General features: G+C 43.7%; 1 protein-coding gene across 2 annotated transcripts in view; it reads right to left on the bottom strand.

Annotated features, from left to right (window-relative positions):
• Nucleotides 1-16828, bottom strand: part of LOC148022885 (tRNA synthetase beta subunit family protein) — an 88203-nt gene extending 71375 nt beyond the window's left edge. Inside the window, exon 1 of one of the 2 annotated variants that reach the window (XR_015693557.1) lies at nt 16639-16828. Coding sequence is in view for 1 of the 2 variants with exons in the window: in XM_087695828.1 (XP_087551954.1) it covers nt 16639-16696 (58 nt within the window). In the remaining variant the exon portion in view is untranslated. The remainder of the gene's footprint in view (nt 1-16638) is intronic. The other variant, XM_087695828.1, reaches the window with a different exon arrangement.
• Between the last annotated feature and the right edge of the window lie 1972 nt (nt 16829-18800).

Genomic DNA, 18800 nt, shown 5'->3' with positions numbered 1-18800 from the left:
GGATACCACCTTTTTGGCATTTCGCTCCTGTTAGCAGTCTAGATAGCTCCTATGTGAATCGGAGTTATGCAATGCATGTCTAGGCATTTTAGGTATTTTATTTTGGCATTTAAGATGCTTATTTGGGCATTTTATACTGGCCGTCTTGCTACTATTTTAGCATTGTTTTCTCCTATTTATATTGGGTTCCCTCTTCATTCAGTCACATCATCACCTATACATTCTGTGGAGAGAGGGAGCTGATGCCAATGCCTACGAGCCAATGACTTACTAATGTACGGGGCATTCTCGTGTTTGGTACATGGATTCCATTTCCTGAGCATTCTTGTGCATTCTCTTCTTTGCAATGTTCTTTTGTGTTTTCTCCTCTATTGCCCTTGTGTTCAGCCGTTTATTACAACATCTATTTATGCTTCCCTTGTTACATCCACTTCGGACAACTCCATCAAAAAATAGGGGACATCCGACTCCTTCCACTCTGCACTCCACTCCGCTGAGAGACAAAAGTTGTTGCCCCCTCGTGGCTCCATAGGAGCTACACACTTCCCCTCCTCCTTCATATGGCTCCATGGACTCTTAACTCCAATGAGGACATCAAGAAGATTACCTGTGATACCCCTACTACCCATCCCTCTTCTACTCAATTTCAAGAGACCACCTCTAGGAGCTGTTTGGCCTCTATTCCATTGCAACCTCAAATACCTTCTTTAGCAACACCAGTGGTCCTTCCTTTGTCATCAAACACTTCGAAGACTGCGATCCACGAGTTTTTAGATTCCCTACCTCTATCAAAGGGGGCATTGAAAGGGGGCTTTGAAGGGGGATCCTATATCTTTGTTTTCAAACGGGTAACTACTCATTGTGCAGTTCTTCACACACCTTAGTAAAAAGCCTTTGTATTCTTCATATTCCCTTGGATAGCGTGGTCAATATCGAGTTGCCATCTCACCTATTGATATCCAAGATCTACAGGTTCTATCTAGGTCGAGGCCTTGGACGTTTCAACCATGACTTTGTGACTATGCCTTCACATTCTTATGAACATGGAGACACGAAGCTAGTGTCTTCTCTCCCAAGGTTCAGTTTCAAGCTTCCATCACTGTAGACGTGTGCCGTCACGTCCTTCACAAGTCTGATGATGTAGTTACCATCTTTTTTTAAAAATGCATCTCCCTTCCAGAATACGCCTCTTCATCTTCTAGGCATCAATCTGGCCACGTCTCGATGATCAGAAATGAAACTCTTGTTTTCTTGTTCTTGGCTGTAGATTACCTTCCAGCTCCCTTCCTTGTCTTCCTCAAGGAAAAATCTGATACCTACTTCATAGGTCATGGAGATGGCGGGGGCCCTGCTATGACCATGCTGCTGCAATAGAGCTTTGAGAGTAGAGGCAAGGTTGGTAGACGCATGATACACGCAAGGCTTGAAAGCCTTGCAGTACTCTTGTTCAGATGAGAGGATAACTACCAAGCCGTTATAGCAGTACGAGCTTTCATGTAACATAATTTGAGACAATAGTGATGGCAGCAAGCTTGCTGTTGCGAGCACCATAGGACTGCCAAGGAGGCCACATGGGAGCAGACTGGACAATAGAGGAGGCATTTTATGGGCAAGGGTTGAGGGACATCGTGACCGGAACTGCAGGCTCGAGGAGGAATGCCACCTCATAGCCTCCTTCTCTGCTTGAAGCACAACTTCTTCACCTTCACCTTCCTCTCTTTTTTCTTTTCAACCACACAATATCTACAGTCTCTTGGTGCAATGCAAATTAGGACTATAAAATGCTCTCATGAACTCTTCCTTCAATGGTACCAAATGTATTTGTGTTGCCTCCTTGGCCTTGCTTAGAACTGTCAAAACTAAATGCACTTTCAAGAGTGCTCTTCACAAGCTTTTCTCCTTTTTGAGAAGCCTTTAAGGTGCAAACTATGTGAAAGCCTTCCTTACTTCCACTCCACATGCTCATCCCTGAGCATACACATGAGACATACCTCAACCTACATGTGCCAACTTGGATTGCAACCAACCCAACACCACTTGCCATTCAAATGACAACAAGCATATGCATCTTTACATGCTCCTTGCTCAATAGAAAGAGCCAATAGGACAACAATGTCCACAAACAACAACCTTTCTCTTATTTGAGCATTCTTCCATGCTCATAAATTGTAACTGAAGAAGAAAAACAACCAAATACCTTTGACTTCTATTAGCCGCTTCTTTGATGACAATGGCTCCACTCACTTCTTGTGAAAAACTCCATTTTCATCCTCCATAATACAAAGCTCCTTCATTTGATGTTGATGGCCGCTTTGTAATCCTCAAAAATTTCAGCTCCCTCATTTGCAATCATAATGATAATGAGAGTGCAAGATTTTTTTTTTAAAAAGGAATGGCTAAAACACACTAAAGGCATACAATGATATAGCTACATACATTTTTAAAAACACCATGATCAAGAGCCCTAACCACGGCTCTGATACCATGTCAAAAATCGTGTGGTGGGGGGACTTGCTTGAGCTGCTGCGCCAAACACACACTGTATATACAAGAGGAAGCTCACTCAAGAACACAAAGAAGAGAGATGGAGGCCAAAACATTTTCTTGCTGATTTCTTCCTCTTCTTCCACACACTATACAATGTACACAAAGTATAGATAAGATACAACATAAAGAAAAGTGGTCTACTAAGTCAAACAATGCATAACAGACTACACTAATCGATTGGCACAATATCTTTGCTAGCTGTAGCCTGTAGGTACGTGTAACAAACTAAATATAATAAGTGATAAGTCGATGGCCATGTGAGTATCATAATGACCACCAACGTGCTAAGTGTAGACATGCGGACCTATCTAGCCAGGCGGTCCATCATCAATGTCCACACGTGTTGAACTTGCAATCTCAACACGTCAGCTTCTCCACCCTAGCAATTGCTCATCTCAATTTGGCATCAACATTCCTAGCTTAGCGGCAGCTTCTTCCACCTTGCTATCAGCCTCCACTCATCTAGCATCATCCACACAATCCCTTGATTTGCGTTTGCAACCTGCGGACACTCCTAATTGTTAGCGATGATCAAATCCTAGCTGTACAGTACGGCAGCCTGGTCGGACTGCCACGTGGCAGTCCGACCTGTACTGGTCAGTCGGATGCATTTAATGCAGCCGACCTGTTTTTTCAAGGCACGTTCATGCTAGCTATTTATAGCCGACATTCTGCAGTCTTCCACACACTTCTATTTTGCAGATTTCAGGCTGGAGATCGTGCAAACTGCAGTGGACTTCGAGGTGAACAACAGGTTGCATCGTCGAGGTGGAGACACGCAGTCCCGCGCACTGCGCCCGTGTACATATCTGCATATCTTTGTATACAGCACACTTTATACAGAAGATCTTCATCTTCCACTGTCTCTTTCTCTCTCCCTCTTCTCTCTGCATTCACTCTCTCTCTCAGTCTTGGTCCCACACTTCCGCATCGCTGCACTCTGGCATGGTATCAGAGCAGTGAAGAAGGGCTGACTGAGTGAAGAACCTACCTAAAGAGGAGATTCCATCGTGACACAAAGCTGTGTTTCCAGCGTTCGAGGGCGAGCGGGAGGGCTGCGTATCGGAACAAGGCTGAAGCAAGCATGGGCGCACGGAAAAGGAGTCTAGTTGGTGGATTTGCTGCTGTTTACTGCTGTTTGAAGAGGAGGAAGGCTGAGTTTTCAGCTTTCAAGTGCAGGTCTTGCTTTTTCATCGCCTCCAGCGGGTGAAGAAGGTACGGGACGTGGAAGAAAGAGCCCTAGCAGGCTGCATTTTCACAGTCAGAGGGGGCTGCTTTTGCGTTGGTGAAGGCATTACAAGTGAAGATGTCTACAGATATTGACTTGGAGTTCTAGACGATCATGGATCGAAAGGTGCCTGTCTTACCGGCTCTTCCTGCAGATCAAAAGCTCGATGGCGACAATTACCGCATCTGGCGCGTGATGATGTTGGCCATCCTTGAGTCTTACGATTTGGCGGAGCTTGTGCAGGAGGAGATTGACCGGCCCTCGGTGAGAGATGAGTCCAAACTCTCTTCCGATGCTCGTGCGGAGTTGGCCAAGGCACAATCTCACTGGGACAAACTGAATGCCCGGATTCGTTCTTTTCTTTTTCTATCTTGTACTACAGCCGTGATAGCCCACATCGAGCACTTGACGGTGGCTCGAGAGATATGGCTGGAGCTTGATCAGATGTATAACCAGATGACCCTTATGAAGCGAGTTTCTTTGGAGGTGCAAATGCGGACCTTGTTTGTGAACAAGTCTTCTTCGTTGCGGAAGCACATCAACAAGCTTAGACAGCTTTAGATGCAAGTTCAGAATGCGGGGAAGCCGATTTCCTCTGAAGACATGGCGATCACACTCTTGTCCCAGTTGCCGCCACAATTCGGTGCTTTCTACTCCGCCCTTATTGCTTCGGGGCGTGAGTCTACTCTTCGGTGGGAAGAGTTGGTTCCTATGGTCTTGGACCAAGAGGAACAACTGAAGGAACAGCATGCTTCCAAGTCAGAAGCTTTGACAGGTCAAGCCTCTCAGAAGAAGGGGAAGGACCAAAAGAAGAAGAAGGAGGACAACAAGTCCAAGAAGGACAAGGAAAAAGAATCCACATGCCATATTTGTGGTAAGACCGGCCATTGGAAGAAGGATTGCCCCGATAAAGACAAGAAGGACACCGACAAGAAGGACACGAAGGATTCTGGAGCGGTGGCTGCACCCTCATCAGCTGCGTTTCTTCATCTAGCAGTCATTGAGGACTCTCCACCGAAGGCTTCTGATGCTGCGATGACAACTCCCCAGGCTCGAGAGTGGATCGTTGACAGTGGTGCCTCCCGGCACATGACTCCTTCATCAGTTGGTGTTGCCCAGCTGCGACCTTCGCTGGGCAGATTCTCATCGGAGATAGCTCTTTGGTGTCTATTGCCGGACGGGGTGAGATGCAGCTTATTCCAAATGGACGTGATGGTACCCATACCTCAGAGGTCTTGCATGTGCCAGGTTTAGGGTATTATCTACTTTCGGTTCATAAGATTTGTTCACTTGGACTTTTGGTGGAGTTTGACAGTAATTCGGTGCGAGTCCTTAATCGTGGGTCAAGGAAGGTTCTCTCATTAGGATATGAGGAGAACGGCATCTACAAATTGATGTCTTCTACCGCACTCCCTACTCTTCTTCTTACCTCTTAGACACAATCAGAGCTATGGCATGCTCGGTTTGGTCACCTCAACTATGATTATCTTCGGAGAGTGTCACGTGGACAGCTTGTTCACAAGTTGCCGGACATAGTGGTGAGCCAATAGCCATGCGTCTCCTGCATTCGTGGGAAGTAGCATAGGGATGAGATTCCCAACAAAGCTTTGCGGCGGTCTACTTCACCGATGGAGCTTGTATCTACGGATCTTTGTGGCCCTATGAGGAACGAGTCCTTGAGAGGAAGCTCGTACTTCATGTTGATCATAGATGACTATAGCAGGATGACTTCGGCCTATTTCTTGGCGTTGAAGTCGGAGGCTTTCTCCCACTTCAAGGATTGGCTTCTCTTTGAGGAGAACCAATCGGGCCGGCGATTGAAGACCTTGCAATCCGACAAGGAAGGTGAATTTGTTTCTAATGAGTTTGCTCGTTTGTGTGCAGATAAAGGTATTCACCATGAGTTTGCTAACACCAACACTCCTCAAGAAAATGGCATTCTTGAACGGAAGAACCGAAGTGTGATCGAGATGGCGTGCACCATGATGGAGCACCGACACACACTCAGTTTCTGTGGGCCGAGGCTATGGCGACTACAGTCCACATCCTTAATCGATCCCCCACTTCGGCCGTTGATGGGATGACACCTTTTGAGGCTTACTTTGGGACTAAGCCCGATGTTTCTTATTTTAGGGTTTTTGGGTGTGATGCCTATGCTCACATTCCCAAGACTCATCGTGATAAATTTGAAGCAACTTCCCGAAGACAAGTGTTTGTTGGCTACAGCTCTCAGTCCCAAGGCTATCATTTGTATGATCCCGTCAAGCGGGATGTGTACACCAGTCGAGATGTGCGGTTCGTGGAGGTTCCGACCATAGCAGCGGGTGAGGAGCATCCCGTTCTTGGAGATCCAGGGGAGAGTTGGGCTCCCGAGACAGTTCCTTTGGAGCCACCGCCTTTTGATTCCCATTCTGTTTCCGATACAGAGTCTACTGTTCCACCGGTCACCCCCGAGGAGTTACCACCGGTGGATATTCCAGAGTCTTCAATTGATGGAGAGCGACGAGGAGAGGTCCGGCCTCCTCCTCGTTGGGCCCCTGACACACTCCGAGATTCAGGGATCGAGGGGGTCCCTAAGGAGTGGGGACCGCAGGATGGTCTGCAACAGTCACGGAGGCACCAGGCACATTCTACGGAGCTTGTTTGCTCTAACTATTGTTTGATGACCCGTGTTATGCAGGATCGAGAGCCAACCTCCGTGAAAGAGGCTTTACAATCCGCACCATGGAAGAAAGCTATGCAAGCCGAGTTGGAGGCTATTGAGAGGAATGGCACTTGGTATCTTGTGCTTCGCCCCTCGAATAAGAAGGTGATTGGCGTCAAATGGGTCTTCAAGACCAAGTACCTTAGCGATGGTTCTTTGGACAAGCACAAGGCTCGCCTTGTTGCTAAAGGTTTTGCACAGCGCCCAAGGATTGATTGTCATGATACTTTTGCCCCCACTGCTCATATAGCGACTATTCGAGCTGTTCTTGCCTTGGCTGGCCATAGGAGATGGCCTGTCTACTAGTTGGATGTGAAGTCGGCCTTCCTCAATGGTGATTTGAAGGAGGAGATCTATGTAGAGCAGCCTGCTGGCTTTGGATCTTCAGATGGGAACGTCTACAATTAAAGAAAGCCTTGTATGGCCTCAAGCAAGCTCCGTGTACATGAAACGAGAAGATTGATTCGTTCCTTCAGTCACAATTGGACTATCGGCATTCCAAGGCCGATCCGCAGCTTTATGTACACACTTCCAAGGCTGGTTGTGTGCTTTTTGTGTTGTATGTTGACGATTTGATTGTCACAGGTGATCATGCACAGAAGGTCAAAGAGACGAAGGCAGCTTTACATCAGACGTTCGAGATGACGGACTTGGGTCTACTCCACTTCTTCTTGGGCCATGAGATTTATCAGTCTCAAAGGGGGATTTTCATCTCTCAGCAGAGAGATGTACAGGAGCTCTTGGTTTCTTTTGCGATGGAGGATTGTCGGACCATTTCTACTCCTACGGATCCGAACTAGAAGGCCACTTCACATTCTGATTCTCCCTTGGCGGATGCTTCTCGCTACCGTCAATTGATTGGATCATTGATCTGGCTCCTCAACACTCGTGTTGATCTTTGTTTTGTTGTTGGTCTCTTGGTGGGGTTCATGAGTGAATCTCAGTCGGTGCATTGGCAAGCTGCCCAAAGGATACTTCGGTATTTGAGGGGGATATCTGACTTAGGGATTCATTATCCAACAGGCACAGGTGGTTTAGATCTTGTACTTGCAGATTGGAGCGACTCGGATTGGACTGGCGATGTGGACCATAGGCAGTCTACTACAGGCTACTATTTTACCTTGGGTGCAGGTGTTATCTCATGGAGTAGCAAGAAGCAACCCACGGTAGCCCTTTCGTCTACTGAGGCGGCGTATCGGGCCGCGTCTTTCACCACATGTGAAGCTGTGTGGCTTCGGAGATTGTTGAAGGAGCTTGGCTGCCCCCAGACTCATCCTACTTTGCTGCAATGCAACAATGACTGTTGCATTGCCTTGGCACGGAATCCTGTTTTCCATGCCCGGACGAAGCACATAGAGATCCAGTACCACTTCATCAAGGAGAAGCTTCTGGATGAGACCATAGCTGTGGAGTACTGCAAGACAAAGGACAATCTTGCAGATTTATTTACGAAGGCGCTTCCCCAGGCTCTACTTCGGAGACATGCCAGATCCCTCAGGCTTCTGCCCCGTCCAGGCTCTGATAGGGGGTATTAGCGATGATCAGATTCTTGGCCATAGAGTACGGCAACCTGGTCGGACTAACCAGTCGGACTGCCACGTGGCAGTCCGACCTGTACTGGTCAGTCGGCTGCATTTAATGCAGCCGACCTGTTTTTTCAGGGCGCATTCATGCTGGCTATTTATAGCCGACATTCTGCAGTCTTCCACACACTTCTATTTTGCAGATTTCAGGCTGGAGATCGTGCAAACTGCAGCGGACTTCGAGGTGAACAGCAAGTTGCATCGTCGAGGTGGAGACACGCAGCCCCGCACACTACGCCCGTGTACATATATGCATATCTTTGTATATAGCACACTTTATACAGCAGATCTTCATCTTCCACTGTCTCTTTCTCTCTCCCTCTTCTCTCTGCGTTCACTCTCTCTCTCAGTCTTGGTCCCACGCTTCCGCATCGTTGCACTCTGACACTAATCACCTAGCATTACATCCTCAACTAACGTAATCATCACTGCAGACTGATCAACTTTGCATTTGTCAGTTATTGCCCTTCCTTCATTGGGCAACACTGCACCTACTCCAAGCGTCATCTAGCATTTGCATTTTGCTATCTAGGAGGTCACTCACATCAATAGACATCACCCCCAATGCATGCATCTTGTGTTTGGCATCCTATTGGCTCCTTCAACATCTGGCGACCTTCACCTCCAGTTGGAGTTAGCATCAAGGGCCACTGGACCTTATGTTTGATAACCCAGGTTCAGCTCTCTTCATTCTTCTGTTTGTAGACTCACAGGCTCCTCACCCTTCGATGGCAATCTCCTTGCTCCAAGTGACACCTCTTCATCCCTGCGTTGCAAATTCAGAGGCTCCTCTTGGATGTCTCCCTACTCCAGGCGACACCTCTTCATCCCTACATTTGCAAACTCAAAGGCTTCTTTGGCAATCTCCTTGCTCTAGGGTATCTTTTATGCTACCGCACCCTTCTATCAAATTTACTTCACTATTTCATTCATTCATTTGAGTTTCTCTTCTCTTCTCTTCTCAATGTTTGCCGTACACACTCTATGTTTCTCCCCGCAAACCCTACTCTCTAGTTGCTCAATCATTTCTTGACATGGTATTAGAGCCAAAGGCACTCACTGAGCCACGAAGATCCTCTGCATCATTAGAGAAGGCAAAGATAGGTTGCAAATTCACCATCAACATCTAATTTTTACTCTACTTCCGCTGCATCATTGGGAGAGATCATTTTTCTCCTTCCCACCCTTCCTTTTACATGTTGCTACTGTGGTACCATGGCATCTCCACCGACAAATGACCAATCTACTAGGTGAACTAAGAATCCTATGCCAATTCAGCAAAGAGATTTGTTGTTGTCCTCATCCAATTCTTAAACTAGTTATCAAATTCCTTCATTTTGCTGGTCATCAACATCATTATGCCATGCAGGTCCTACATCTTGCCCAACAACAACATTTCCAGATTGTTGTCCATGGTCTGAGCCTTGTCCAATATCATGCATTGCGTTTCTTCATTCCCATGTGAATGTTCATACTCAGAGGCATCATCACTGCTTGATTTCATCTCACTATATGAAGACATATTGCTATAATTTCTCTGCTGAAAGCAAAAATCAACACTAGCATAAAAGCTTTTGCTTGCAATCAAGTGCCTCGAGCCCACCAAATCAAGGGATAGAGTGGTATCCTAGCAATAGAACCATGAAACTAGCCTTTCTTCTCAAATAGGGTGGTCAAACCTAATCAAGAACTTAATTATAGCAATTAATAACTGAACATAAACTGAAATACACATATTACCTTAACAATCTTGGACAATAGACACCCAGTTGGCCTCATAACTAGCACGCCTTTCGGTATTTCTTTAACTTTGATTGCTAATGGACAATGTACAAGTTGAGATTCCACAATCTCCTTTGCTAATCTAAAAGCCCCTTGCTATACATACAATCAGCAAGCAATTTGGGCCAATCCCCCCTTGATTTTCACCCAAGACTTGCACAAATGGAACCATCAACTGGCCAAATGCTGCCCCAATTACAATGGATGGGCTGGCCTTTGAAATCCCTATCAATTCTACGGATTTTAGGTGCTGATTGTAGTGTACGATGCCTTCTCCTGTTGGCACGGGTGCAAAGATCACTGTCAAAAACTAACTTTTGCAAAATTTTAGGGTTACTGAAGAAATCCTCCTAATATCCCCCAAATCTGACTAAGATCTATTGAGAATGGCTGAGAAATGTTGAGATCCTTTGAGAAATTACTAGAGAAGGTGAGAGAAAGCCAAGATGAGAGAGATCTAATTTTCTTCGCGAGAAAGCCCTAAAATCTACCTACTACTTGCTCCAACATGCATTTAATGCAGTCACCTACTATCACGCATATCCAAAATGCTGTCACCTTATCAGCAATGTTGTTGTCAACCCCTAGAAGGTGTCTCCCTACTGCCCCTTGCTTGTTGAGGCTCCCACATGGCTGTCTTTTGCAGCAAATTGTTGTTCTCTGATTAGAAAATAGGCCAACAGCTCTCTCTCTCTCTCTCTCTCTCTCTCTCTCTCTCTCTCTCTCTCTCTCTTCTCTCTCTCTCTCTCTCTCTCTCTCTCTCTCCCCTAGGCTGTAAACTAAGTGAATGGTTGAGACCCAGCCCAACCCCCAACGTTTTCTCAATTTGCATGGGCCAAGTAGCAACGTTCTAAACACATTTTTCAGTATTATCCAGCCATTTAATTAATTTTCAAGATTAAATAATCCTGAAAATTAATTTCAGCCTTTCTAACCCTGCCCAAAATTAAATGTGCCCATCCATAATTAAATTGGCTAGGCCATTTGTAACATGGAGTGGTCCCAACCTCTGTTGACCCTTAGATTGGCATTAATCAATTAATTGATTTACGCTAGTCCCTAGTGTGACCACTAACACTTATTGGCCAAACAACTATCCTAGGGTCAAAACTGACCCCCAAAACCCAACAAGCATAACTTATCACAACTTTTGCCTTTGACACCCACTGCATCCTTAGGGTCCTTGGCCTGTTACCATGAAATAACTGTCATGTGCATCATATGTGCTAAACAACCTTGCACATTTGATTAATAGCTTAATCAAATCTTATTGGCAAGATTAAAGCATCAAATTTCACGTCCCCGTGACAGAAACCACATCATTACCTACAATTTCTCTTCTTCATTTCCATTTTTGGTTTCAATTTCCAACCCCAAAAAGGCTTATAGAGCCTCTGAGAGAGTCAAAGCGCCACTTAAGAGACTTCAATGGGCGAGACTCAAGATTTTTCGTGCCTATATATTCAACGCCTCCCATTCCTTCTTCACCACACTCATTCACTTCGTCAGACCATCTTCTCTCTCTCTCCCCCCTCTCCTTCCATCTTCTTCTTCAAGCACCCTACATCCTTGCATCAAGTTTGCATTTGGAGTCCATTCTGCTAACGTCAACTTCTCCACTTTGGTAGCAACTCATCTCAGTCTAGCATCAACATCCCTGGCTTGGCGATAGCTTCCTCCACCTTAGCATCAGCCCTCCACTCACCGAGCATCATCTACATAGTCCCTTGATTTGTGTTTACAACCTATGGACACTCCTAATCACCTAGCATCACATCCTCAACTAACATCATCATCTCCAAAGGCTACTGGACCTTGCCTGTGTTGATTTCTATCCCTTCCTTCATTAGGCGACAATGCACCTACCCAGGCGTCATCTAGCATTTGCATTTCATTGTCTGAGACGTCACCCTCACCAATCGATATCACCCCCAATGCTTGCATCTTGCATTTAGCATCATGTTGGCTTCTTCAACATCTGGCGACCTTCACCTCCGATTGGCATCAACATTATGGTAACTAGAGCTTGCATTTGACAACCCAGATTCACCTCTCTTCATCCTTGCATTTGCAAACTCAGAGGCTCCTCACCCTTCAATGGTAATCTCCTTACTCTAGCCAACACCTCTTCATTCTTGCGTTGCAAATTCAAAGTCTCCTCTTTGACAACAGTCTCCCTACTCCATGTGGCACCTTTTCATCCCTGTGTTTGCAAACTCAAAGGCTTCTTCAGCAGTCTCCCTACTCCAAGGTATCTTTCGTGCTATGGCACCCTTGTATCAGATTCAATTCCTTATTTCATTCATTCATTTGAGTTACTCTTATCTTCTCTCCTCACTGTTTGCCATACATACTCTGTGTTTCTCCTTACAAACCCTATTCTCTCTCTCATTGCTCAATCATTTCTTAACACTCCACATCCCACAAGTCCATCCCGGCCATTACTTGTGACTATGCATCAAGGTTGGCCAATCCTTAACATATAATCTGTGCGAATTGTCTTAACATCAACACCAAAAGTACGTGCCATATGCACAATCCTTAGCATTCAATACATTTCATTGTGTTAATATCAACCTTAAGAGTAAGTGTCAACCATATGGAAGAAAACACCTTGTTTGAAATACATTCAAGTGGAAGACTTCCTTGTTGAAGCTAAGAAGACCACCACTCTACGATGCATTGCCCATCAAGAAAGATGTTGCCTCATGGATCTTAAAAGCTTTAATGAAATGCCCACTAAGAAAAGCTGCCATTATATTATGATTGTATCACTAGCACATGACTTGTAGCAACAACACATAGAGTTTTAGTTCCCCTTTGTTGGTTTTGAGTAGCATACAAGGAGTAGTTTGCTGGTTTTGACTCGTGAGTAGCATGCAAGGTCTTTTGTCAACTAGGTTTGGGCATCGCTGCACGGGGTATCATATGTCACTTAGGTATAATAATACTTTCTAACCATGTAGGTTAGAAATAAGATTGTAGGTCTACTTGTGCCATGCATGTTAGATCTACATTGTTGTTCATAGTTGTTAGGGTGGTTTTTGTAGAAATTTGATGCTTTATTCTAGCGGTATTGATTGGGCTTTGGATTTAATTGGTAAATTCAGCCTTTGAAATTAAAGAGTGAGGTGCTATAGATATGGAGGCCTAGATGTTGATGGTGAGGATATAGGTAAGCATCTTAAGCTTACAAGGTAAACCTCGAGATTTAATGTGTTTAACCTCTGCAACACGGGGATGCTAATTCACCTTCTATAAAGGATGTTTCAACAAGTGAATGCTATTCAAGGCCAATGTTTTAATGTAGAACTATGTGCATGCTAATAAAGGATGGGCAATTGATTTACATGCTAACAAACGGTTTATTCCCAAGAAGAGAAGGGAGCTCATAGAGATGGATGTGGGGCTACGAGCCTCATCTTCAACGAGAAGACCACCGCATCCGCCAATCATTGACCGTGCTACATTTGCAATGGCGTCAAGCTCTCAAGTATCTCAAGCACCATCTAGTAATGATACTACTCACACATCATCTATTCGAGATGCATTTGGAATAAAAGCATGCGTTGGGCAAGCCTTGATTGATATCCTAGGCAAAAATGCACTCTTGGGGCTATTTAGGATGATCCACAAATAAAAGAGGAAGTTGATGCTGCTATTGCAATGTTCTTTTTTCATGACCACATTGCATTAATGTTGTGAGGTCAAAATATTTTAAAGCAATGTGCAAAAAGATTAGGGAGTATGGCCCAACTTATGCTCCTTCATTAGAGACCTTGTGTATTGCATTGCTTGTGGCAAAAGAACAATGTGTCACTCATTGCAAATGGATTGAGTGACTCACACAGGAGATCTATCCATGGGGTGGTCGCTTACTCTCGAGGTGAAATGTACTTGATTTCATCTCATGATACTCCAAGAACAGGATAGTTAGCTGATACACTTGCTGGCAAATGGGTAGATACAATGAAGTTTATTAGCAGAGATCTTGTCATGGGTTTTGTTGACTTGCACATCAATAGATGGAGTTCCTACTATTCTCCCTTGCATGCAACAGCAATTATCTTGGATCCAAAGTTTTCAAGGCGACAATCAAATGAAAGATAAAGAAGTGCAAGTTAGTTGGAGGACTATCCTGGAGAGAATGTTACTTGATGTTGATACGAGGAAAATTAGAAATTATGTAGCTCAGTATAGAGAGCAAGAGGGCTCCTTTGGTTGTCTTAATGTACTTATGGACCATTTTAAGATTGGAGCAACATTATGGTGGGAGAGTTTTGGTGCTTATGGGCCCGGGCTGAAAACGCGTGTACTCAGTCAAGTGACTCAAGCAATTAGTTCATTTTATTAGGAGCAATTGTGGAGCTCCTACAACCATATAGCATCAACAAAAAGAAGTCGCCTTGGCACACAAAAGGCAAATGATTTGGTATACTTGGTAAAAGCACGATTGCAAAAGTAGACTCTTTTGTGGAGTGGGAAGAGCAACGAGTGGAAGAGCCAAAGAAGTATCATCAAGATGAGGATAAGGAGGATCACAGTGATCATCATGACAAAGAGGATTCCAAGTGATGCTTGCAACTATGGCATGACTAATGGTCCATTTTGATTTATATTTGCTCCATGTATCTTGAGTCTTGGCATTTATGAATCCTGATATGCCCTTTTGTCATTTTGATTTGCATTAGTCTTGACTCTTTTGTCATTTGACATCTTGATTTTATCAGAGTAAACTATCTACTTCAATCAAGTCACGCTAGCCCTTTATTTATATATTTCAACTTTGTACTCATTGAAATTTGATTATCAATGCTAACTTATCGAGCGAGTCATGACACATTTACTTGGCATTCTCTATAACTTATTTGGAGCTTAGTACTTGCCTTGGGGGGTGTCCCCTCCAGCCATTTGCATCCTACTATTAGTATAAATTAGTGTAAGTTATACCTTTGTATGTTACTTTGATGATGCACATTCTGGACAAAGGTAAAGTTAAAAGACTATTAATTTTGAAGTGTATTTTGAATGTTTTTAATGTCGTCCCCATCCCCTATCACTTGTGATTGTGCCTAGATGAGTTAAATAAAATTGGAATGTAACAACAAAATAACCATGCAATGCCACTGCTAAAACAGTTGGAGCAATATTGTTATCGTATTATGATTTAGGACCCAAGTGAGCAACATGTCTCGTATCATAAAGAAAGCCCGAACATGGCATATGAATGGACTCAAAGTTATGCTTTGCTGAAAAGGTTTCAAAGATAGTATGATCTGTTAAAAGAATGCAACAAAACCAAGAAATGCACCTCATTTTAGTTAAGAGTGTACACTCAAACCAAAGGTGTATACTCAAAGCCCAAATAGGGCCGAACTTGGTCAAATATTGTGACGTGCTAAGGAGGAGTTGATGATGCCACAAACAACATGATGAGTGTGTCATCACTCACACACACCCGGACCCAAAACTGGTACTTCCTAATGCCGATGATGAAGGAGATCTGCTTGGTTGGAGTCAACAGTTGATTGCAGTGTGGAGGACACAATGCTGGGTTTCTGATGGAGATGGTTGTGTAACAAGTACAACAGCAGTGTGGCTGTGTAGATCAGTAGTGTGGCTGTCTAGAGTGTTCTCACACGAAAGAAGTCGAAAACTGCTGTGTTTTGATGCAGGGCAGCAGCGTGAGAACCTGGAGCAACAGTGCATATTATCTTAAGCAGCGATTGGGGAAGCAGCTGCTGTATTTTTGCCAAGAGATAGGTCATGGCAGCAGCAAGCAATGACGTGACAGTAGCTGAGGGACTGGGGTAATTAAATCAGGGTACTATATGTTTTATGGTTGGAACTGCAGAGTTGCAGGTTTGGAGAAGGCAATGAGGATACTAACAATGAAAGTTTGGCTATGTGGCATGATGGGATGAAGTGTCACTTCCCCTAGTTCCTTGTAAATAGAGTTGGTGATATAAACACCCACTAAGGAATTTTTGAGTTTTACATTCCCGGGATTGTACAAAAACCACATAAATTCGCCAACAATGGAGGATTGATTTTTCATGTATTTTTTGTAGCTTACCAAGGCAAACTTCATATCTCTTGATTTGGCTGCCACATTTAGGATCTCCCAAGAGGAGATGGGACCTATTTATCAGGCTTCCAGGAGCCCGAAGCCCGTGAGGACCCCATCCATATACATGTCATCAAAAGAAGATTGGGGCAATCATTGCAGATTACCCAATATCATCCCTAAGCGTCTTAGCCACTCCCCATTAATAATTGAACTCCACGCTACATTTTCAAACGAAAGGATATCTACAGCGGATGTGAAAGCATTCTCCAGTTCTATTTCCGAACTGTGCTCCATAATGATGTGCTTGCATGCAGATAACATCTAGCCATTCAATTATAGTGCACTATGTCTTTCGGAGGACATGGTCATTCAACTATAATCCACTATATACTATGCAGGACAGGGTCTGGGAAGGCATGTGGTCAATGCAGTAAATAGCACACCTTGGAGCTGAGGATCGAGAGGAATGAATGACTCTTTGAGCGTCTAATGGACAAAGCTTCGAGTTATGTGCTGCCTCGAGGGCCGTTTTGAGAACTACCACTACTGAAGAATCGAATCGAATGAATCATTGAGTGCGCAACGATCAGAGCTTCGATTTATGTGCCCCCTCAAGGGCCATTTGAGGACTACCACTACCGAAGTATTGATCCAAAGGACAGCGACATTGTTATGAGAGCTGAAAGGGCCTGACAAAGATTGAGCAGAATGGGGAAATGCTTACTGTATTCCCTTCCCAGGGCTGCAAACAGACGATCTCGACCGAGCGAGACGGTAGGCATGGTGCTAAATCTTCTCGCGCTCTCGCCCTTCCGTCCTGTTCCCCGATCCGCCTGAGGCTGAGGCCTGAGCCGGGTAGCGAAATGCGGGTGATAACAGTCGCCAATGTTGCATCGAAACGCAAAACCCAGGGTTAAGGGAGCCAAGGTTTAGTGTTAAAATTTACCCAAATTTTTAATTCTAAATCCTAAGATAATTTAGTTATAACATGTAAAAAAACCACATAATTAATTGGGTAACGGTGCCAATATGGTGTCATGAAAATGAACACTCTTCGATCTATTGACATTCATGATGGATGATGAGCGGACCCATGAAAAACCTCTCACTCGACATGCTTAGAAACATTGCCCCAAGAAATGCCGGGAACAATTTGGGTTACCATGTTTAAAAATGGGTTCCAATGAAAGACGAGTGAAGAAATAGCTCTGTGATAGCTTGCTCGCCAATCTTGTCAACATGAGGTGTAACCTTATTGGTGGCCAGAAGGGAACACTTTTTGTTGGGGGGTGCTATCTTATCAACCCCCTTACCCTAACCTATAAATTATTCAAATCAAAGGTTTTTTTTATCTGCCAAAAGGCTTAAAATTAGAAACATGCCTCGAGGTATGTATCTAGGGTTTTAACTCACCCACCTATGTACACACCCACACACTCAAACAACTTGGGATACAACCCCATTGGCAATGTCAAAGGTTTTTGTATAGCCTCCCAAATAAGTTTTCATAAACATTGCCATAAATTGTAAATCATATAGATATGAAATCTTCTCTATTTATCTGTTTGCAAAGAAACTTCTTGACATAACAAAAGTGGATTCTTGAAGAGGGTGAGACACATTTCTAAGCAGTCTTCCTTCCTCTACCTAAACAAGTTAATAGACCACTAAGGCCTCGTGAAAACCGCAATATTCCTTCTATGAATTAGGGAATAGCTTGATGTAGCTACCAAGGAGCGTGAGTTTGGTCCTGGTTTGGTCATACAACTAAGTGTCGATGAAGTATTCATCAAAATGCAAAAAGCTTCAAATCTCTCTACGTGCTCAATTGAAGTAGCCTAGGACAAGTAACACTTATTTTTGTATCACTATAAACAATTTAGTTTTTGTTTTAAGCAATACCTTGCTTGCTTAGGGTAGCTCATACATTAGGACTACATGTAGAGCCATATAGGAATGGTGTTGCAAATATGTAAAAGCTTTTCTCCTTTAATGGCTTACTACATTGCATTTACTCCCCTTAGTATGGTCTACACATTAGTCTTTGGTATTTCACGATGTAAGTAGACGTAGCATGTCATATGAAGTGTAGTTGCTTATGCTATTACAGGTGTGGTGCTTGAAAGGGTGTCTTGTATGTGTCATTTTTTATCCTTATTACGAGTTGACCTATGATGGGATTCCTCTCTAATAGAAAGTTTTTGATAGTTGGCACCATAAAGAGACTCCGTATTTCTACCATTTCTTAGTTGTATTCTCTGATTTTTATCTTCATTATGATGTTATGGTTCATTTATGATGTATTCTCAGAGTTCTATTTGAGTTTTCTATTAATTACCTAATACGATATAATCTTTTTTTGCATTGTGTGCAATAATCTGTTGTAATCTTGTGTACAACATTATAACCCTATTACGTGTTCTACACAGATTAGGGGTTGTAACACTTTGGCAATCCTACCATTGCTTTCCTAAACCTCTGGTTTAAAACTCAACCTAAAAAGACTCTCTTTTATGGTAGAAATCTAAAATTTCTTGCAAAACCTAAAGCAATGGTATATTTCTTGAAATAGGATGATACAATTTCAAGATTTAGTATTGCATCTATGTGTAGAGAATTACCCATACCAATCAAATATCATCCTATAACAAGGAGCAAATCTAGAGAACTTAGAGAAGTATGCGCAATATAACAATAGTAGGAAGAAGTGAAGGATGATAGAGGAGAAGTAGGAGGACTTGGCACACTACATGAAGATATAGATTTCAAATTACATGAAGGATTATGAAGATGCACGTACCTTTGCAAGTACTGCTACAAATGTATCGCTCCCTTACTACATCTACAGAATCTCCTCCAAATCCTCCAACTCCTTTAAGTATTCCA

Source organism: Lygodium microphyllum, chromosome 16 (assembly GCF_053477565.2).
Source record: "Lygodium microphyllum isolate KBCC chromosome 16, Lygodium_microphyllum_v1.1.10, whole genome shotgun sequence".
NCBI lineage: Eukaryota > Viridiplantae > Streptophyta > Polypodiopsida > Schizaeales > Lygodiaceae > Lygodium > Lygodium microphyllum.
Note: the sequence above shows the minus strand (reverse complement) of the source record. Positions and strands in the feature narration are given on the sequence as shown.